Genomic DNA, 23,999 nt, shown 5'->3' with positions numbered 1-23,999 from the left:
AGTCAGGATTTCTATATATCACCTTTGCCATCATCTACTTTAAATGTCTTACATGTTTCCAATCCTTGTGGTTCTTATGAAACTATTAACAGTGATGGTTTTTATCAAAAATGTGTATGTTTGCGTTATGGAAACAACTTTTTTACACACAATTTTTTATTAGACTCATAAAAGGTTGTACAACTGATAATTTAGTTGTAATATTAGAAAATACACTTTTTTGTATATGTAACAATAATGCTGTCTGACCAATTTTATTTTAATTTTTTAGTATAAATATAAATGAATGTATAAGTATACACTTTTTTGTGTATACACTTTACTTTTATGAATATGTAATATATTAGCATGTTTTCCTTTTGGTTCATAATTAGAGGTTGTTATATTATGTTGTGAATTATTTTCCTAATCTAAACCAAGACATAATCAACCATTTTGGATCTTAAAAGCACTTTATGGTGCTCTGGAGTTCCTAAAGGCATGTTTTTTAAAAGAATTAACAACTTTGATGACCAATAACAATGCATAATTTTAAAAAAAGTTTTATTTTTTATCCATCTTACTTATATTTTGAAAATATTTCACTTGTACACATGTATTACAAATTTTTACATTTCTCTGCTATAATTATTTCTGATTATATTAATTGTTTTTTTGTAGTGTTTAAATATACTAGTTTTGCATAAATTACATTACAAATTTTTTTTTGCTGCATACTAGTAAGTAAAAAGTAAGTGAGTTTTATAATTGACCAAGACTGTGTTTATGACCTTGGTTGAAATAAATATTAATTTCATTAGTTCATCCATTTATTATTGAAGCCATCTGGAAAATGTTTAAGGTTTGTTAAATTTATACCTCTGTTTTTTTTAATTTTATCATTTCTTATTTTTTTAAAGTTTTTTTTAGTCATTACTTGATGTATTTTCTTAGTTTTAACTGATGTATTTTAATATATGAAGAATGATGTAATGTAAATGTATTTTATTAGTATGCAGTAGTCGTTTTTCAAACAAGCAACGGAGAAGAGGTAGATGCTGTGCCATTGTTTTGGCTTTCACAGGACCGAACATGTTGTGCTTGGCCTCCTAAATCTACACCTATTCATATGATTGTAAAGGCAGTCAAGTCATTGCAAATACCTGAAACAGATTGGTTACAGTTTACTGTCAAGTGTCTTGGAGTATATGGTTAGTATACTTGTCTACTTTTTTTTATCAATTTAAATTTATTGCAAAAGCCATTGTTACATCTACTTAGCTGTTGTGAGTATTTTGTGGCAATGTTATTTACAATTAAATAGTGTATTCACAGCTAATGTCACATAAATGTCTTCACAGCATTATTAAAATCATTTAATGGCATTTCTATGTTTATTTTTAATTAAATGTATATATTTTTTATTATTAAATATAATATATAACATAATAAAATATTTGGTATACTAAAAAAAAAAATTTGCATTATTTAAAATTTTTTTATTTTATTTTAAAGAAGAATACGAGACTGCTAGGAAAAAAGCCAAGAAGGGAGAGATAACATCTGATTTAGATACAGCTACATCTGACACAGAAAAGATGAAATCTGAAAAACGAAAGAAAATGAGTGTTGATGATTTTCCTAATGAAGATGATGTTGATATAAATACTCGATATATGAATATGAATAACGTAGGCTTAAGCATTGATGTTGGTCAAGTAACGTCAAAAAAGAAACCAAAGACTAATAAAGATAATTTTGATAATTTTGATTTTCAGATGTCTAATAAACGTATTTTGAAAAATAAACCCGATACTAAAAAGCTTTTACTGCCCCCTCAACCACCCCTTAGATATGCATCTGATCAGTCCTCTTATCAGAACAATTGTCAGTTTGAATCTCCTATGGCATCAACTTTAGCACCTGAACAACCTGTTTTACGACATAAACCACCTTTTAATACCGCAAGATTCCATTCTGCAGATACACAAATAATGCATAACTCAACTATGCATTTGAATTCTATGGAATCTAGTTACAATAGCCACGAAATAGTGAATCAGAAATCATATAATGATGAAAAAGAGCCACAAGATTTTATTTCTAAAATTTCAAGTGATTTTAGAACACCTCAATCGGAAACTACAAATTATCTACCACGCACTGAACAGGCAGTTTATGGTAATTTATATGTTGTTTATAAAGTTTATTCAAAAAACTTGTATTAACACTTGTAATAAATAATAATGTGTGATAAAATATCGAGGATCAATTAAATTAGTTAAGTAGTAGAAGTAGTTAGGAAATAAATCTGGTTTTATTAAATTTAAATTTGTTATTTAGTTAATTAAAATATTTTTGACTATAAAATTTAATTTTAAAAAATACCATTATTAGGATGATAAAAATCTATAATTTGTAATTGATGGTTATAATTTGTAGGTGATGTAATTAAGTTGCTTGTGGAAGTTAAAAAGCAGAATGATGATATAAAGGCTCAAATTCAATATCTTTCACAGCAACAAAATGTGATTTTGAAGCATCTTGATTTACAAGTTCAGGGAGTTAATTCAAAGTTGCCCGAAAATTTAAATTTGCCATTGCAAACATTCGAACAAGTGCAAAGTTTTGAAAAAAAATTGAGACTATCCGCACTAGACAAGTTACAATTAGTAAGTTTTTTAATATAGTGACAAACTTTTAACATTTCTAGTGTAAGTTTAAATTATATAATTTCTTTAGACTCAACATCTGGGTCTTCAGGCAGGTGCTACAGTGAAGGAAACTGTCAGAAGAGTTATGAAAATGGTCATGACCGATGAATTGGCTAACAAATTTAATTTCATGGGCCATGGAAACAAACACGCCTTTTCAGCCCTTCATATTAAGGACATTGTTTGTGGTTAGTAAACACTTCTAATCCTATTATTTGAGTTAATTGATATTTTTTGTTATTACTGTTTGTAAAAGAGTATCTTTGACGTTAGACTGGTTTGCATATAGTGTAAATTAATATAAAATTAAACATGATTTACTAAAAGTGGAAGTTTCCTCAACTATTATGCGTTGTTGCATAACAGTTATATTTTTTAGAAACATTGCATGAAATTGTTTGGTTATATTGAGTTAAGCATATACTATACATAACAAAAGTTCCACACATTTTGTGCATACACAATATGCCAAATGGCGTATGCTGATTTGTGACCGATTCTTAATCTTTTAAAGGAGTTTTTGTATTGCGCTAAGTATTATTAAAGTAAATTTTGATAGAACACAGTGTGATTTTAGTAGTATATGTTTGATTAGTGATTTTAATAGTATATGTTTAATTAGTGATTTTAGTAGTATATGTTGTTTGTGTTGAATATGAGGTGATTAAAGTATATTTGTATAAATTTGTATATTGTACAGATTCCGTTCGTGCAAATTCCATGACAAAAGATGCTAAAAATGCTGAAATTGAGTCGGCTATAAAAACGTGGCTTCGTGTTTCATCGGATAGAGGTGGAGGTCGTAAAAAAAGAGCCGAAGCCAAAACTAATGCAGAAGCCCTTTAGCAATTGTTACTAAAAAAATGTTATAATTTTATTATTTCGTTTTTCAAAAAGTGTTTTTGTTTTGTTTATAAGCATACGTTTTTTTTTTGTACATACTTAACTTCTTTATTGCTTAACTTTTTATTTTATTGAACGCGTAATTATGGTAATGTTTTACTATATTGTCAGTTATATTTTTATTTTATTATTCGATGTTATTATGTTACTAAAAATATTACTAAAAACTGTTAAATTTTATTATTTCGTTTTGTATTTTATCCAAAATATGTAAAAATTACATATGAACCAAAATGCAGACGTCGTGCCGATGTAATTTTCACGTTTTTGTTTACGTTCTACCGATGAGCAGCCGCCCGTCAAAAAGATGTAAAAATTACATCTTTAGTCAATCAATTACGGACGTCGCGCCGATGCCTTTTTGACATTTTTTTTTACGTCCTGCCGATGAGCAGCCGCCCATCAAAAAGATATAAAAATTACATCTTAAGCCGATCGAATGTGGACGTCGCGCCGATATCGGCCCGATGCCTATGTGTTATCTGGGTCGTGTTCGTATTCGGTTCGAGCAATTAAAAATGAAACAGCGTGATGTTGTGTTATCCAAAAACGATCCAACTCATCATCATTTGGAAGATGATCGACTTCGAGAAACGAGGGTTTACTGATTGAGCGATCTTTTGAAAAATGAATAACACGAACCATTTTATTTTTCTAATCTAAAATAATAAGGCTTTAATTATTTAAATTTAGTTGAGTGAAATTGATGAAAAAGACAGTGTTAAAATGAGATAAAGTAACGATGCGAAACATTAAGAAGGAGGTTATATAATGTATTATATTTTGAGTTGAATGAATAATTTTTTTAAAAAAAAAATGAGCGGAAGAAGATATATGCCTCCTTATCCACATTGTGGAAACGGATTAAATAAGAAAAAGAGAGCAACAAAGAGAAAACGACAGAGAGGAGGGGGTAAAATAGCTAACAAGGCGATTGAAATATTGTCTCCTCTTCCGTTTGCGTTTACTGAAAGTGCGAGTTGATATTTGGTGAAGAAAGCGCTCGATAAATTGTCACCCAGTAAAAAAAAAGTTTGTAGTTTAACCTAATCCATCTTCATCAATCGTTTCATCGATCAATTCATCTCGATATGATGATTGAAAATCCATTTAAGAAGTTTAGAAGATGGTGGAAGAAAAAAAACGAAAAAAGACGCATCAAGAGAATAAAACCGGTTCATTACGAATATTGGTTTTTAAAAGAATAAGTTTTACAAATTTTTGAAGCAAGGTTGAGTTTCAATAAAGTCTTGAAGTTTTTGCACACGCACAAACATTAAAAAGTTTAATCGATTTTCGATTTGCTTTGATACTCCCCAAAGATAAGCACAACATCTAAATCGATCGACGAAATCAGTAATGTGTATGGCGGTTTGATATTTCATATTTTTTATAACTGAAACAAACAAAAACAAATAAAATATAATGTTATATTATTATTCTACATAACATAATAATTTTGCCCCATCTTTCATCAAACATTCATTCATTTCTTTTCGTTTTTTTTTATCTTTTCTCATCATCTCGGGTAAACGATTAACAATGTCATTGTCGATGTCGACGGTGTTTCCGTTGTCATCATTTTGAACTATGTAAATGTCTCCTCTTATCGATTTAAGGAGTGGATAATTTCGAACATGCGAATTTCTCGGATAGGGATAAAGACGAATGTTGTACCATGCGATGTGATTAGGAGATATAACGAGATATTCTTCCATCGATGGTATTTTTTTGACGTTGGTCGGTCTTGGTTTTCGCAGTTCGCTTTTCGATAAATGAAGAATGCGCACCATTTTTTTTTATGTTTGCTGAAGAAAATAATATTACATTTTAACATATAACTTGTTAAATTTGTTCAAACTTTAATCTTCTCACCAGTCTTTTTTGTTCGTCATCTACTTCTGTTTGTTTTTATTTTTCTTTTTTTTTTCCATCTTTGAAAAAATAAAAATAATTAACTATAACAATTATTAACTATAACAAATTATAACGACACGTTTTAATGTATTTCACATATCGTAATCTTTAATTTTACACAAGTTGCAAATAAAAACGTCCAATTTCTCATCCCAACTCCGTATTCTTCTATATTGCAACGCGTGCACGTGTCGTATTCAAATTCAAACGATTGAATCGTTTCGCTTTCATAAAACATTTCTTCGTACATTTCTTGAATGCGGTCTTCAATTCGCTTCATTTCGGAGTTGAGTTTTTCTTTCGCCTGTGCAAAGGTTTTCACGTGTAAATCGATTTGTTGGTTGAACGATGTCATCACCACTAGAGTGATGTGTCGTTTAAGCGGTTCGCTTTCATCGAAATAACAAACTTTTATTTTACGAACGAAAGAGACGGTGTTCGATGTCGAAAAATCTAACGACGACGGACGACGAATATTATCAGATTTGTTTGCAAGAATACAAGATTCCCGTGTATTCGGTGAACGTGTTGTCCTACGCGATTTCGCTAAAAAGTCGTCAAAAAAGAGTGTTGGAAAAAGCGCCGTCTCGATGGGAATGAAAAAAAGCGGTTGGAGCGTGTTGTGTTTGCTTCGTTTCGAAGCCGTGTCGTACGTTCGTCAACATCACGGCAAAGAGATGAAAGTGATGAAACATCTAACAACGATCGGCGGACGAACGAAAAGAGCGAACGAACTGTCCGAAGAAGAGCTGAAAATCAAAAGGGAAAAAGACAACGAGAGAAGACGAAAAAAAAGAGAGACGATGACGAAAGAAGAGCTCCTCGTTCGAAATGAAAAAGACAGAGAAAGAATGAAGGTGAAAAGAAAAGATTCGCTGAAACGAAGGGAAGAAAACGCGAAAAAAAAATAAAAGAGCGAGAGAAAAGAACCTCGCCCTCGAAGCGGAACAAAGCCGATGGGAGATCGAAGGACCGTGGCAGCGCGGCGGAGAATCGTCTACGCGGCAAAACGACAAAAAAATCGGGGAAGGATTGTGTTTTTACGCGGCGTTGGTCGTTTCTCTGACGCTCAGCAAGCTGAACGTGGAGTCGCTCGAAAAATGGAAAGATTTTTTGAGGAAGCGTTACGACGGCGACGAAGGTGTTGGAAGAGGGACTGAGCGAAAAGCAGATAGAAACTCAGAGAGTCGCGTTGGAAAAGTTGAAGAAACCGTTCGTGACGATCGAAACGTTGAGCGAAATGTGTCAAGATTTTGCGTACGACGACTGTTTCGTCAACCACAACGGTCAATTGTGGACTTATCGCGAAAAAAGCAACAACGCGATTTACTACATGAAAAGCTTCAAGAGAAAAGCCGTCAGAAAAACGAGAGCCTTTGTCAAATGTCTTTTCGAGAGCAGAAAAACGCTGTCGGAGGAACGGGATACGCACAAAAAGTCCCGAATACGACGTTTTTTTCAACGTGATGATGAGCAAAGCCTATCTGCTGTGCGGTGACGGAAGAAAACCGTGGACGAGAGAAATATTGTACGGCAACGAAAAAATGGCAAAAGCGTACGCAGCGCAGTACGACAAACTGATGACGATGTTAGAGGATCACGTGGTAATAGATCACTGTCATTGGACGGGAAAAGTGATCGGTTTGGCTCAACAGCTGCAACATGAGTTACGGAGCTCGAATCGAACTCAATCCCGTCATAAACGTGTACGCTCACAACTCGTGGTTCGACAACCGAGTCTTGAATTTGAGTTGTTCGTTTTTTTAAAATGTCGCCTCGTGGTGAAGAAGAAGAAGAAGAAGAAGAAGAAAAGTACAAAGAGACGTCGCGTCACGTTTCCTTGGAAGAAAAACTGTTTGCGATCGCCAAGAGCTCTTCGAAAATCGCGCTTTACACGTTCGACGGGAACGTGCGCGTGTTGGACAGTTTGAAAATATTGAACCAATCTTTGGATTCGGCCACTTCCATGCTCGGAGAAGAATTGCAACGTCTCGTGAGAGAAAACATGATCGAGTTTTTGAAAGAAGAAAACCTCTTTCCTTCGCTTTTGAGCCAGTGCGAAACGCGGGAGCTAAGCTCCTTGTTGAACAAAAAACGGTGTTTCCCTATCAGCACATCAACGACGAGTGTTTGGATCTCGAATACGAACGGTGTTCTTCGTTAAAACTGTTTGCCGAAAACTATTTGAGCAAAAGCAAAACGAAAGATGAAGAGATGAAAAAAATCGAACCCGCGTACGTCAACGTGAAACGGATGTGGGAGCTTTTAAAGCTGAAAACGCTGAGACCGCTGTTGAAACTGTATGCAGCGATGGACACCACGAGCTTGGAAGCGGTGTTGATCGATTTCGACAACAAGATGCTCGAAAACACGGGTTATCACATGATGAAGGTGGTGTCCGTTTTCAAGTTTGCCAGCTTGTTCAACTCTGTCGACAGCAGAATTTTCATTCGTTTTCCTCAGTCATTGCAACATCACGAGTTGATCGAAAAAATGCTCAAAGGCGGAATGGCGACCAACGGAATATGCAAATTCGCGGCCGATACGGACAATTTTCCAGTCGCGGAGCTGCCGACCTATCGCCAGTGCATAAAAATGTACGACAAAAACGGACAATACGCTCGAGCGCAGTTGGAACCTCTGTCCTTTCAAATGGGCGAGGTGGACTATTCGTGTGACAAGCTGGAACAAATAAAAGAAAAGTAGGGCGATTTTTCCCAAAGCGGATTCGGAAAAACGTGTTTGGTGTACACCAACGTGGAGATGAAAAAAGAATTCCAAGACATGATGGGGGGCTATTCGCCCATGATCGAAAAACGCGAAACCGCGCCCGAAGAGCTGAGCCCTTTCGAAATCGAAAGAACGAGAAAAAAGCTGAAAAACGGAACCTTCGCCCTGCCTTTGAACAAAAGGCCCAAGTTGGTTTTTCGTTTGTCGGCGCACGACACGGTGGAGTATTTCCCGTGCTTGTTGGATTTGATAGAACGTTGGGGTTGTCAGATAAAATCTATTGCGTGGTGCCGTGTTGGACCTTTCCGTTGGCTAGAAATATGGTCAAAAACAACATCGCGCGCAGACAGGAAGCACTTTTGCGAGGGGACAAGATCACGGCCGAAAATTGCAAGCTTTGCACCAACGGACATTACGGTTGGCTTTGCCAAGACGCCGCCAAACACAACAGCAGCGTGCACGTGAACCACCAAGAGAAAACGTTACAAAGAACGCTAGCTCGAACGCGAAGAGTGATCGAAATTTTGTGTGACGAAGAAGGACTAACGACGAAAGAGGCGACGGAGATGATCGATCCTCGGTTTTGGTTTTTGTTTTTAGACGTCGACGAGAACTTGATTCGCGAACCGGTGGAACATTACAAATTGGACACCTTTGCTCATCGCTTTCGTTTGGACGGCACGTACGCAACTCCCGATTACATTTACGACGACTATTACAAAGAGTATTTGAGAGAATGCCTCGTTCGCGATAGCAAATCGATCGTTTGTCTCGCGCCGAATTTGCGTCGCGACGACAACGAAGAAAACGAAGAAGAAAAACACATGCTGGAATGGGTGTTTGGAGACAATAACGATTTGAGCGAATGCGTTTTTTTGGTCGTTCGCGAAAAGCGAAAGCAAAAAATGAAATCCTTGCGACTGACGGCCGCTACCGTTTTGTTGCTGGCCAAAAATCAAATTAATCGATTCCGATGGAGTTTTCAACAAGCGCTACCCGAATGCGACGTGCAACTGTTGTTGGCCGACACGGATTCGTACGGAGTGGCCGTCAACCATTATTTGTATCCAGAATAAAGCGAAGAACGGTTTAGAGATTACGTTGACAGACGTCTCTACGAAAATCCCGATAGCAGACGTTGGTTAGACTACAGCAACTTGGACAAGAACGGTTATCGTTACGACAACAGTCACGCCAAAGAAGCCAATTATTTTCAAGAGGAAGTGCCTTCGCCGTGGTACATTCAAGAAGCGGTAGCCTTGGCTCCCAAGTGTTACTCGTTGAAAAAAAACAATTTCAAAACTCAGGACAAGAGCGAAAAAATCACGGCCAAAGGCATGAACAAAACGGCGCTTTGCTTCGAAGATTACGTTTCCAAAATCGGCAACGTAGAAGAAGAGGAAGAAGAAGAACGAGAGCCGAGAAGCGAAGTCAAAAGAGTGACACAAAATCGCATGCAAAGCAACGTGAACGGCATTTGCATCATAGAAAACACGCTCGATTTTGCCAAAAACATCAACAACAAGCTTTACGTGTTTAACGACGGAGTTATGGAAGAAATACGAGATCATTATCGTTTAGAACCCGTTCGAGCTTTGAACAAGAGTTGCAAAGGGGATTTGCAAAAAATGTGCAGCGACGAACACGTTGTAGCGTTGAAAGCATGCGAAGAAAAGATCGTAAACGAATGGTCTGTTTATCGAAACAGACGCCGCATGATCGAACATCACATTCTTTCTCATTTCAAAAGAAACAAACGTTTATAAAAAAAAAAAGCTTATTATTGTATTATTGTAATATATATATATAACGAATATATCATAAAATAATATAAAAAAAAAAAAAAAAGACATTTTCGAACCTCGTTTAGACGCTTATCCGGAAAACACTATTTTGTTGGGTCCCACCAATTGCGGGAAAACGACTTTGGCTTTGAACCTGATCAAATCTGGAAAATATCCGCACGCGGAAATGCCCATCGTGGATTTGTTAGACGGCAAAACGAAAGAAGGAAAACATTTGGCTTTTTTTCGAAAAAACAGCAGCGTGGCTCGGTTGAGAAGCTCGTTAGACGACCCTCTACGAAAAGAAGTTTTCATTCCCGTAGACGGCAAAGGCGAATGCGATTTCGATTATTCGAGCATGAGCGTGGCTAAAAAACTCGTCTCCTTTCAAGACTTCCCGTACGTCAAAGTCAAAGATCGCAATCAGCATTTTTTTATTTAAAATTGTGTCATAACGAACCCCCCGAATCAAACATTGTTCATCCCCAGCTAGCAATCTCGTAACAAAAGAGGAAAATATAAAGTCGCGCGACGTCGACGAAACGATTCTTTTTCAAGAACAACAGCGACGAAAAAAGAAGAAAAAGCTCAGAGAAAAGAGAAAAAAACTAATCAAACGCGCCGACGCTTTGCTCAAACGGATAAAACTCGAAAATCGAAGTTTCGAAGACGACGATGATGACGATGACTATTAAACAAGACGACGATCGAGAAGAATGGCTGAAAGAACTTTTGCAAGAAAAAACAAACATTTTCGAACAAACGTACAACGAATCGTGGTTTGAAGAATTAAACGATTGAAATTCGATGTTGATTACATGTAAATTATAATAAAATTAAAAAAAAAAAAAGAATTTAGGTTCTGTTTTCGATTTGTTAAAAAACATGAGAGAAAACGTTTGGCAAAGACAGCGTCTTTTCGTCAAAGACGACGTTTCGAAAAATGACGATGGAGGCGAAAATGAGGATCGTGAAAACGAGGATCGCGATCGCGAGGAAAAAAAGATTGCGTTCGAAAGTTTGTCTTCTAAACTCTTGCAGACATGAGAATATTTAACGTCGACAGAAGGATATTTAGACCAAAATACTGCTTGGTGATGATCGATGGCGTTTGGAGAAAAATTTATTTGCGAAGTTGCCTGAACAAAAAACCACTTACAGTTACAAGAGCTTTTGAAAGCATGTTTGAGGGTGTAGAAAGAGTGTTTGACAAACGCGTTCATTTGCAAACAGACGACAACAGAAAACAACGACGTTGTTCATTTTTCAAGCAAGACGGGTCATGCGTACCGCGCGGAAAGAGTTATTTACACTTTAAAAACTCTAGTTAGACAATTAAAAATGAGCGAACAACTCAGCGTGAACAAAAATTGGGACGTATATATCGAAGAATTACAAGACGTCATCAATTCGACTCCTTGTTCGTACAGTGTTTTCACCCCTGTTCAGTTGGACGCGAACACTGACGAGAGTAAAATTATGAGAATAAAAGATCAATTGGCCGCTTAAAAAAAAAGAAAAGCGCAATGGAAATACAACAATGTGGGAAGAGTGACGAGCGAAAAGAAACCAATTTTAAAACCGTTACCTGTTAGAACGTTGTGTTATCGAAGACAATTGAAGGTTCTCGATCAAGATACGTTTAATAAATCTTCTACGTGAACCGAATCTTATTGGAATAAAAACGACGTTTATAAAAAAATCAAGTCCAAAATGTAATATCTTCGTTACGTAAATTAATCATATAATCGAATTGTTTTATTATTATTATTCAACCGAAAGGTGCAAGTCTCATTAATAAAAAAAATGCGACTTTTACCTCGCGGTTGATTAAATTAAGATTGTTTGAGAATGACAAACAAATCTTCGATTGTTTTCAATTGAAGTTTGATTTCATCACCTTGACAGCGAAAATATAATGCTCGTTTCGTTCTGTTCAGCGCTTTCCATAGCACAAACCAATGAGTTTGTGAATCGAAACATACTTTTATGTCTTTACGTATTTCGAATAAAAGCGCCTCGTGTAACGAATTTATCGCGGATACGGGTTCCGACGACACAATTTTAAAATCAATTTCATCATCGTCACTGACAATAGAATTAAACGGTCTTTTATATTTTATAATTGCCTTTTTTTTAAAAAAAAAAAGAATTACAAACGAACCGATATACATCACAAAACTAATATTTAACTACGAGTTATTTGTATAAAATAAACGCTTTACCTTTCATCGTTGACTCTCTTTCGTTTTCGCCATTACAACTCATCATTTTATATTTATTTTATTTTAAATGTTATTTATTCTAAAAAAAAAACAACCGATGTTTTTTTTTTAGAATAAATAACATTTGTTTTTTTCAACAACCGATGTTTTTTTTTTAGAATAAACAACAAATGTTTTTTTTTTCGAATTAAATTTCGCGAATTACAAATCATCACATCAATTGACTTCTTCGGGCTACTGCCCAATCTAATGCTTTTTTTCCGTACGTCGAAGAAAGAAACTGATCACCAGCAATTTTCCCCAATCGAATTAATTTTTGAATTTTTTCCCCTCTTCCTCATTGTTTTCTGTTCTTTTTTCTTCGACACCTCTTTTGTTTTTGTTGATACATTTTTTTTAATCACTGATAAACATTTCTTTATATATTATTTTTTAAAATTTTAAATGTCTTTTTAACTGGCTTTTAACGAATTAGGAGAATACGTTATTTCTTCATGAAGACCCGTCCCATTTTGAATATATTCAGTAGGAACATACACACCAACCGTTACCTGAGCAGTGAAGTTGTCTTTGAATTTTATCGTAATTTGAAAAGCGCTACTTCCTGTCATAATTTGAGGAGGTGCGCTTTGAACAGAATTATAATCACTCATCATATCAAACACTAATTGTTGTATTAAAACCAGGCCATTTTTCACTTAACCTTTCTTGCCACTTTTTAGATAATTTTCTCGAGAGAGCTTGTTTCAATAAATCTCCTTCTTTCGTGTTAATTAAACTCTCTTCAAGAGTAGCAGGATTATCGTTAGGACTATAACCATCTTCTAAATTCTTTTTTCGTAACTTACTTTCTGTAGCTTCAGAAGCAGGCATTTTTTTTTTTTTTTTTGATATCATTACAACATTGTAAGTCTTTATATATTAATTCACAACAATCTATACATCAATTAGAATCGCTTTCAGATTCACTTTTAAACACGTCTTTTTTTTGTTTTTTAACGTCTTTCAACGCTTTCTTATACCCTTTTTATAACCATTCTTTTTTTCGATTTTTATTTTCAGGTCTTTTACATACAACAGTTTTTAAAGCACACGCTCGACACATACCTTCAACGTTCACCGTTTCGACATTTTCTAAACACACATTACACAATAACTTTTCGATGTCTCTTTCTTTCTTTTCGCACTTCTTCCTCACTTTCTTCTTCATTCTCTTCTTCACTTATAACTTCATTTTTTCGTTTTTCGTTTCGTGACTTCGTTTTTTTTTTTTTATTTTCATATTTTCTTCTTCTTCGTTTACAAACTTCTCTTTCTCTTTCTTTATCAATTCCAGTTTCTCATTCATTTCTTTCATTTCTTTTATTCTTTCATTCGTTTCTTTTTTACTTTCTTCTTTAATTTGTTGTAAATAAACATTTATTTGTTTTAATTTTTGATTATTTATCTCACCTAACGTATGTCGAATCTCATCATAAGGAGATTTCTTTGATTTATTTATATTAAATCTATTAGCATACGCTTTAATATGACTCATTCTTATTAACGTTTCACTTGAACTTCAACAATAAATAGCGGATTAAATTTATCATCTTCAAAAATTAACGGTTCCTTATTCGAATTTAAAAACCTGCATTTCATTTTCTGTAACGATGTTATTCGATTTAAAACAAACGTTCTCACCACTCCATCGATTTGAGGTTCTCTATTATTTACTGCTACATGAATATAACCATCTCTTCCACTTCGTTCATAATCATTCATGTCAAAAGAACAAGCAACATTTTCCACAAGCTTATTATTTAGAAAATACTATTTAGGCTAACGCATTTTCAAACTGAACATGCACCATTTTGTCATCTTCGTGAGGAAAATTCAAAACATTAGTCGACATAAAGAATATTTGTCTGACAACGCATTTTACATTATTCTCACCATATCTTCGTAAACATTCATCTATAGATTCCGTTTCCACTTCTAATAATAGAGGATTATTTTCTTCCACTTTATTTTCATTTAATTTTTTCCATTTCCAGTCTTTATGTAAAATAAAAACATCTTTCAAAACACCGGCATCCATTGTAAAACAAATATTGGATCGATGACGTTGTTAAATAAAAATTTTTCATTTTTCGAATTTAATAACGTACAACTAAATATTGAAAAATCAACCGTATCTTTAACTTGAAAAAAACGCATTTGTCCTTCTAAAAGAGGTTGATGATTATTTATTAACGAAATGTTTATTCTTTTATCTCCTTTAATCAAATAACGATTTAAATCAAGCGAAGCCACCACATGTTCAACTTTTATATTGTTTAAATATACATCACATTTCTCCGCCATATTAAATGTTTTATGCACCCATCGATCTTCTTCAGTAGGAAAATTAAGAGCTTGCGTTGGAAAGAAATAAATATTAGTTAATACACAACGATAATATTTTTTATTTATATTTCTTTGTTGAATTTCATTAACTACTGAATTCGATAATCTTAATGTAAAAGGATTACTTTCATATTTTAAACTATTATCATCACGATGAATAATCATGGTTTCAAACACATTTGTCAGTTTTTTATTCTTATTTCTGTCATCTCTAGGCTGATATAATATTAAATGCACCCTTCTAATAGGATAACTTTCTTTCCAATTATCAATAATTGTCCCATCATACCTTCTTTAAACAAGCGGTTGTTGATATATATCAGTACAATAAAATGTGAGCTGTTGAATAGCATCATCAGTTAATAAATTTTTTTGTCCTTGACACCAACGAAAATAGTTCGTTTTATTTTTACTGGGAACTTCTTTTCTCCACAAACCTAAACACACCAAAGGCAATTTTACAGAAGAAGATTAACTTTCTTTCACTTGTTCGCAATATAACCACGATTCCAAATTATTCTTTCTGTCATTCATGTACGGTTTAAATTTAACTGATTTAAAATCTCCATTTAATAACGAAACATAATCATCATTATATTTTAGTCAATATTTAAAATTTCCCACAGGATTTTGAATAAATTGAATTAAATTATACACAACACTTTTATCAATCACTTCCAAAGAAATATCATCATATAACGGAGGACACCATTTTAAATTATCTTTTTCAGACCATTGCGAAGTCCATAGTTCTTTACACATAACTTTCAAATATATATTATTCTTATAATCTTCAAAACTTAAACCATTTAACACTATATTCGTTTTTCCATCCATTGTTAAACCTTATTTAAAATAATCTAATATTTGTGGAGATCGAATAGGGAATATATTCTGTTCTGTTTGAAACCATGGAATGGTTATATGTGATACAATAGTATTTTTATTCGCCGACACTTCTAAATACGAATAATCAGCTTAATTCACCACTCTATTATTCTTCAATCTTATACACGACATTCCAAATAAAAAATCTTGAATACGAGGAGGAAAACAAAGCATATATTTCCAATACTTCTTATCCGGATACAACAAATGTTGCCAATCTTGTAATAATGCCTCTATTTCAACATGTTTATCTTTAATTCGATTGTTATCTTCACCGTATAAATATTCATACATCGTTTCAATAGACAAACATTCGTTAGGTGTTCCGCCGTTATGTCCTTCCGAATAATAATTTTTCCATACCAATACGTCATATTGGTTAAATGTTTATTTTTGTTAAACTTATAATAATATTTTACACCAGTCGGATATATCGATCTTTGAATAATTTCTTCAAAAAAACTCGCAAACGGCGTCGGAACAAATATTGGATAAGAATATCCAGTTTTAGGATCTTCACCAAACACATGACCAATATTAGAAACACGGACAGTGATTTTAATTTCATTTACATCGCCGCTTTTATTAAATTTATCAGAATCTCGAGGTTCAATTCTTATCGAAAACAAATAAGTGGATTTCCTTCGTGCAGGATCAATCATATCTAAAACGTTACTTGTCTTGCTATTTTTATAAATAGCAGCCTGAAAATGAGTGGGAATAAAACCAAAATTCATCACGCTTTTTACAACTTCAGGTGTCGTTAAAATGATCTTTTTAAACGGGGGGAGGGGGGTGAGTATTGTAGTTTTGCGCATTTGTCAAATATCGAGTTACTTAAATTTAATCAGATGTTTAACTAATTAATTAGCTTAATTTTGAGGAAAGAAAAAGCTCTGATATATGTTAAGTTCTTAAATCATTGTTTTACATTTTATTATTCTGGTAAAAGGTCTCCATCAAAAACTTGATTACTCTTAATAAAGATGACTCTATTCTCCTGACCACTATTAAGGCGAAAACGGGGAAGGGAGGTCCTTTATTAGTGTCAAAATATTTAAGAGAATTAAATTTCGAGTAAAAAAAGGGAATTTTTAGTAAATGGTAGCAAATTACCGTTTATTAAAAACTGTTGAAACAAAGAGGCCATATATAAAAATGGTCAGATTAGTGCCATAAATAGTAATGGTCAAATGTTCAGTTATTTTTAATTAATTTATTTAGTTGTGTGCATTTAACGTTTTAAAGACAATTTCCTTTTTTAAAGAAACATGTATCAAGGGAATACCAAAAAATTAATAATTCATGTATAATCAACGTTCGCTTTATAATAATCTTGTTAATTAAAGTTCATGTTATGAAAAATATAACAAAAATTTAGCTTTTTTCGTCAAATTAAAGCATGATGAAGTTTTATAATTTTCTGTCAGTAACTAAAAACTTATTGTTTTGAACTTAGTAATGTCGAGGAAAATGGTTCTGCCTTACACTGATATGACCTATGTCAGTTTTAAATTTCTCAAATAATGTTAAATAATTGGTAAATTATTTTACCTCCGCATACTTTTTAATTTTACAGATGGTTTATTTTTTTAAATTTGAAGGCGTTTTTCTAAAAGGGCATTAATAATGGTTTCGCAACTTTAAATTGTGGAAAGCAGCCACCATAAATAACATACCAACCATAACCCATATACGGGTTGCTTTTTGCTAGTTATAATTATTATTATTATTATTATTATTATTATTATTATTATTATTATTATTATTATTATTATTATTATTATTATTATTATTATTATTATTATTATTATTATTATTGTTATTATTATTATTATTATTATTATTATTATTATTATTATTATTATTATTATTATTATTATTGTTATTATTATTATTGTTATTATTATTATTATTATTATTATTATTATTATTATTATTATTATTATTATTGTTATTATTATTATTATTATTATTATTATTATTATTATTATTATTATTATTATTATTATTATTATTATTATTATTATTATTATTATTATTATTATTATTATTATTATTATTATTATTATTATTATTATTATTATTATTATTATTATTATTATTATTATTATTATTATTATTAGGAAAAGTATCTTGATAATAAGTGGAAATCCCGTAAGTTGATGGATCTGTCACTAAAGCAGAATTTGTGTTAACACAAGTTTAGTATATCATTAATTACATATATTTTTGTATGGAATATAAGGAACAAGGTGTTATTTACCATATTTCAGGTTATATATATGTAAATTTTGTATTTTTAAAGATTATTAAAATAGTTACTTCCACTAATTATTTTCGCTTCAAACTTAGCATATGGCTTCCTTTTATAAAACCCTTTTAAAAAATTAAAAGATTGTGGGATTCCATGAAATATTTTTTTAGTTTTTCACTTTTTCTTTTTTCTTATTATTTCCACTTATTATTTTCTTTTACGGTTTCTTCGCGTCGATTTCGTTACTCAAGTTAAATTCGAATGTCGTAAAAAAAAGAATATGAGGTCACATAACAATGCGTTTTATTGCGTAAAAAACATATACGAATGGAAACCAAACGTCTGATGCATGGTTTCCTAAATCTTTTTCAAAATGATATTTTTTTTCAAATAGATCCATTTTTACTAAATCTAATTTTAAAAATGTTAAGAGTAGAATTACTTGCAGAAAATTAGCGATATATAATGAAGTAAGACGGCTAATATGTTTGTTTATGGTTGTAACAGCTAATGACTGTGTGGAAGAGTGCAGAAAGTAACAGGACAGCTGATGCTATCTTTAAAATGTATCTTCTTAGAAAACCTTTTTTGTATAGTGACCAATCATTTTTTTATCATCAAACTAAAATAATATGAAAAGTTCATGACTTTGACAAAGGTTCATTTTACCCTAAACCAATCCTTCCAAGTTCAGTTTATCAATGATATTACTGAATAGTATTACAAGCAAATACAGTTAAATGATAATTATAAGTTTAGTTCAACAATTTATGCGCTGGACTAAGAAAACCAACTAAATAAACTCATTAGCTTTAAAATTAGAATAAACGGATTGTTGACTTTGATTGACGCGGATAGTAATAGAATAAGGTTACGAAGCCATTGTGGCTTTTAAGCACAGTGGAAGTTAAAATGAGCTGGCGACACTCTATGTTTATTATAACACCTAATCAAAATTATTTTGATTTAATTTAGCACGTAAAGTTTCTTTATGAAATGTTGTAAAAAGAACTTTTCAATCAATATATTTTTTTAATAAATGTACTACCTTTTATGCATATGAGACAATTCTGGAATGGATATACCACTATTATGAGCATAAATAAAAGTTTTAATTAATAATAACAACAACGATAATAATAATATTTAGAAATTTTAGTTCTAAATATTATTGAAACTAATTAGAGTAATTAACCATTACTCAGAGTCTTTATTTAAAAAACGAAACTTAAAATGTGAAAAAAAGGATTAGAAAATAATTTAGCACGAAAATTATTTTTATTAAAAATGAATCGTTGATTAAAATATTTTTATTGCTTGAGTTTGGTTAAACTTTACAATTTGTCAAACATTAATTTCATTTTAAACATCATTAAACAAAAGGAAGCCATTCTTAAAAAAAAATGTCTTCATTTTAAAATGTTTATAGAAAATTAAGCTGCAATGTTCACCCATGCAGTATTAAGATAGCAAATATTATATATGGTAGTCTGTTATAAAGATTTCAGAACGTTTACTGAACTGAGGTGATATTCACATAACAATAATTCGGTTACTGCAACTAAACGCAACAGTTAAAGACACTTAAGGTGGTAGAGCACAATTAAAATACAAATATTTGATCAAAATATGAAAAAAAAAATTTTTCATTCATCTTATTTAAAATTTTATCCTCTTTCTTTTGATGTTAGTATGAAACTGAAACTATTTTTGGAAATGTGTTAAAAATCTACATTTGCAAAATTATTTACCTTAGCAACGCCATAGCAACCACAAACATACCCTCGTTTATTATATACGTTGAGCAAAATTGCAAGCTAATTTGTCTTTTTGTTGTGTCTATCATGCTTTTTATTGTTTATTTATCAACTTTGCTTTTAAAGAAATTTGAATTTTGAGAATTTTGTTTTTCTTTATTTTGTACTTATTTTTGTTTTTTCTGCAAGTTGAGTTTTTCATATTTTATCAAGATTTCAAAACATGATTTTTTCTGATTGAATAAAGCTTTTGTTCTGAAATTTTCAGGACATATTCCTAACAACATTAGAATTCATTTGACAGATAGATTTTATTTAATTGTTTTTAAAACTCATTATTTTTAGTTTTAACTTCTTTAAACTGCTTGTAAATCGTACTAAATTTAACTTATCTTAAAAAATAGGTCATATTTTTACATATAAAAGGACTAATTAAAATTCTATCTGTTAAATGGAATAAAATAAGTTCATTAACAGATCTGCAAAGTTTAATTAATGGTTCTTAAGTCTAACTCAAGTTAACGTGTTTTGAAAACATAAGAATTAGATCTTTATTTACACTGTTTTTGCGCCATTATGGGTTTTTGGTAAAGTTTTTCAAATTTTTTTTTTTGCAAAAACATTTCATTTCTCTTAGTGAAGCATTTCTGCATATTTTTAAAACTATTTTTTAAATCTTTCATGAAAAGTGTCTTTTTTGTGCTCTACCACCTTAAATTTGTTAGTGAAAAAACAATTTGTTAGTGAATTTTATGAAAGCACTTTACATAACAATAATCACGTATAAAGAGTATTTTTAAAAAAGATTTTAAAAATTATACTTTGTTATTTTTTTTTATTTGACAGAAGGATTTATCATTTTTGTTTCCAAAGGTTGATTTTTTTATTACCGATTTTCCTTAAATTTACAAATAAGATTAAGTTAGCGTGATCGGTTATTGCAGACGTCAGAGTCTTCAAATCATTTTGTCACCCAAATGAAATAGAATTAATTAGAAATAGATATAATATAAATAAATAAATTGAGCCGTCTACCAGTTTTGTTTTGTGAAAACTTTTTCAAACTATTTAAACAAAAATGAAAACGTCTGGAAAAAAACCAATTAAAGACGTTTTGCAAAAACGCTTTATATCTCGTAAAATTATGCATCTCCTAATATTACAAACTAATTTGCTTATATTACTTAAACATAAAAAATTTTAGAAATCAAAAGAATGTCTTAAGAAAAAATACTCAATCTTGACAATGAGTCATAAAAGAAATCTTTGTTCTTCGGCTATTTTGTCACCAATTATGGTACTAACTACGAGACATACTGTGCTGATCCTTTTTCAATTCTGTCATCGGCCAAAATTGAGCTAGATTTGTAATATAAGTAAAATAATAATAACTTTTTGTGAGTTAAATGGATCATTATCAAGTTTATTAACTAAACTTAATACAGATCAAATGGTGATATTGTTTATTTTTTGTTTTTCGGTTTCGATTGTTTGGGATTGCTGGGAACACCTAAGATGCATTGCGAGAGCCAACTTTTTAATGTTAATAAAAGTCATGACATATTTCACTAAGCCACCAAATGTATCAAATTTACTATTGCAGATCTAATATCAATTTATTTTTGTAAGCTTGCAACCGGTTGCTAGGTTCACCTGAACTGCATAGCAACAGTAAACTTTGCGTAGTTACCATTTGTTATGACTGTTCTTACCTCAGAAATTTTATCTATTGATTAATTTTTTTTATTGTGGTATATATTTATCATATTTAAAGTATTCACCTGTTCCTTATAATCATAAAATGTTAAACCAATCAACAAACATAAAATAATTTTAATTATAAAAAATATGTGCAACTGCAAATTAACAAACTTTTTCTATTTATAAAACAAATTTTTTTAAAATCGGTTCTTCAAAAACTTTTAACTCATCACTAGGAAAGATTTTAGAAATTTTCACGTTTTTAAAAGTTCTCTTCAAAAAAAAAAATACATGCTCCAACCCAACATGACAATATTTTTGAAATTTATTAGAATTAACTTTAAATGAGTAATTTGTTAAAAAAAGAATTACATGCAATTTTTTTATGATTGTTGAGATATATTATGGGTTTTTCTTACAAAATATTTTACAAAATTTTTTGTAAAACTTTTATAAAATACATAAATGCTTTTTTAGCCTTATATTAATTATTTGAGTTTCCTGAGCTTTCAGGGATATAAAATAACCCAATTTTTTAAAATATTTTGTAAAATAAGCCTCTTTCTCTTTGATAGCCCTCTAATCATCCAAAATTTCTCGTTTTGGAATCTTTTTTATTATTGTTCATTAGTTTTAGAGTTGCTCCACTTACTGTGCAAGCTTATGATGATAGTACAAAATCAGATAGATAGATATTTTACTAACTACCATTGAGGTATCGACAGTACAGAGATCTTGTAAATTTTTCATGCTTTTATGTTCATACATTAGGTTACATTCTATCTTATTGGTTTTCAAGTGTTTTACAAAATTATACACTTTTTCATGTATTACTTTCATAAAAAAAAAACCAAACTGGCATGTAACGTGCAATAGAAGATGACTTAGAATTTTTCCATATAACTGTTAATTCTTTATTTCAGTTATGTATTGCTACTCTCTCGGGTGCTTAATACAAGAAGGAGTCTAAATAACTAAGAGGGTAAAAACTTTCTTTAAAAAATCTTTCAGTGAGGGGGTCTTATTTAACAAATGGGTGGGAAACTTTTATAAAACTAGCCCATTTTGTATAAATCAAGAAGAAATGTATGTTTTATTGTCAAAGTTATTTTGAGGTACAACTAAAATACAGTAATATCAATTTCTATTCAAAAAAATTTTCAAATCAGTTCGGGTCATTGTATTGGCCATTCTTTATTTATGCTCTTTTACTTCTTTCGGGAAAATCACTGGTTATCTTTATTTTCTGTTAATTGGTTTAACTCTCCAGAGTGTGCGTGTATGCGTTTTTTTACACTACGCTGAGCAGTAATCTTTATGCATACGAAAACAAATTTGGACTCTTGACACCTTTTGTTAAAATTAATAAAGTGAGGGTCTTTGTAAGGTGCAAAGGGATGGAAAAAATCTTAAAATTAATTAGCAACCCCTCTTATATAAAGTGCCAGATAGTAACTAATAATTATTTACTTAGAACTATTTCCTTTTTTTACTGAGACTGACTTGTTTCTCCATCCAAAACTCCCCTATATTTAAGTTTTAAAAGATTTTTCTTTTCCCATTAATGTTGAATATATGTCATTTATATATATTACCAAACAATTTTCTACGCGTCTTATTATAATAAGACTAATATTAATATTGTAGTAAGGCTCTTATTAATATTATAATAAAACTCTAATATTAGAAAATAAATAGAAACTGAAGCATCTTTTATTATTAGAATAGCTTTTGAAGTTGGCCACTTTTTTCAAGTGAAGTGCAGGGTATAAGTTATCATGTCTTTTGATAGCTTCATTTCTTAGCTTTTGTTATGCTTGCTTAGTTAATTAGAAATCTTTGACTGAATCGCAACATTTGTATGTTGCACATAAGAAAATGATCTACAGTTTACATATTGGGTTAAAATTTCATGAGCTTTTTGTTACATTTTTTTTTCTTTTTGAGATTCTAGTTGTTTTTAATCAAAGATTTGGCATGTTAATCAAAGATTTAGCGAGTTACTAAGAATAACAGTTCAACTTTGATTTCTCTTTATATAACATGTTAAAAAATGAAATTCGAAATTGTTTCAATCATTAATTTAGCTTTTAGCAAAAGGTTTTTATTTGCATTATTTATAAATATTTACCAACTATTATATATTTACTTTATATATATATTTATTATACATATTGCCTGGAGAACATAGAGTTTTAAAGTACCAACTGGGCAAGTCTGTGAAAAACAAGTTCCTGTTATTAAAAGTATAAAAAATATATATTTTTTTAAATTTTCTCCAAAGCTGCTTTTAAGACATTTTTTAAAAAAATATTTTGCTTTATCACAACATGTATAGATACAGTGAAGAAAATAGAATTAGCTTCACCATGCACTGATCCAATATTATGTAAATATGTAAGCAAGTTTGTGCGGTGCATCTTTTGTATCTACACACATATAATTGTTGTTACAAACAACAACTTTTTAGATTATAATATAGCATATTTAAATTGCGGTACATTTGATAAAACTATAAAATGTGTAATACTTGATATTTGCAGTAACAAATAGAATTTGTCTCATCAATAATTATTTTTAGTTTACTTGTATATTTTGATCTGGTGATACGCATTCGTGACTTAAATTTTTACTATTATTTGTAAGTCAAAGAAAGACTGTGAAATTAGTATTCATAATGTTTTTAACATTTGGTTTTTGATACCTTAATTTGAAATGGGACGTGGTAAGTGTTTAAGGAATGAAGAATTAGCAGT

The 23,999-nt window shown here is 31.2% G+C and overlaps 2 protein-coding genes across 2 annotated transcripts in view; both read left to right on the top strand.

The window, feature by feature from the left end:
* The window catches only part of LOC149888907 (uncharacterized), a 280,117-nt gene that overhangs the window by 225,371 nt on the left and 30,747 nt on the right, over positions 1–23,999 (top strand). The window lies entirely within an intron of this gene.
* The window catches only part of LOC149888891 (uncharacterized), a 380,578-nt gene continuing 357,130 nt past the window's right edge, over positions 552–23,999 (top strand). Inside the window, exons 1-6 of the mRNA XM_090087972.1 lie at positions 552–841; positions 992–1,190; positions 1,495–2,160; positions 2,422–2,651; positions 2,722–2,881; positions 3,394–4,082. Coding sequence (XP_089944098.1) covers positions 833–841; positions 992–1,190; positions 1,495–2,160; positions 2,422–2,651; positions 2,722–2,881; positions 3,394–3,539 — 1,410 coding nt within the window. The 5' untranslated portion in view covers positions 552–832 and the 3' untranslated portion in view covers positions 3,540–4,082. The remainder of the gene's footprint in view (positions 842–991; positions 1,191–1,494; positions 2,161–2,421; positions 2,652–2,721; positions 2,882–3,393; positions 4,083–23,999) is intronic.

The sequence above is a fragment of the Hydra viridissima genome, unplaced genomic scaffold (assembly GCF_058129835.1).
Source record: "Hydra viridissima isolate aposymbiotic clone 2 unplaced genomic scaffold, HvirCarnegie_v1 scaffold_5, whole genome shotgun sequence".
NCBI lineage: Eukaryota > Metazoa > Cnidaria > Hydrozoa > Anthoathecata > Hydridae > Hydra > Hydra viridissima.
The sequence above is the reverse complement of the archived record's forward strand: the minus strand, read 5'-3'. Positions and strand labels throughout refer to the sequence as shown.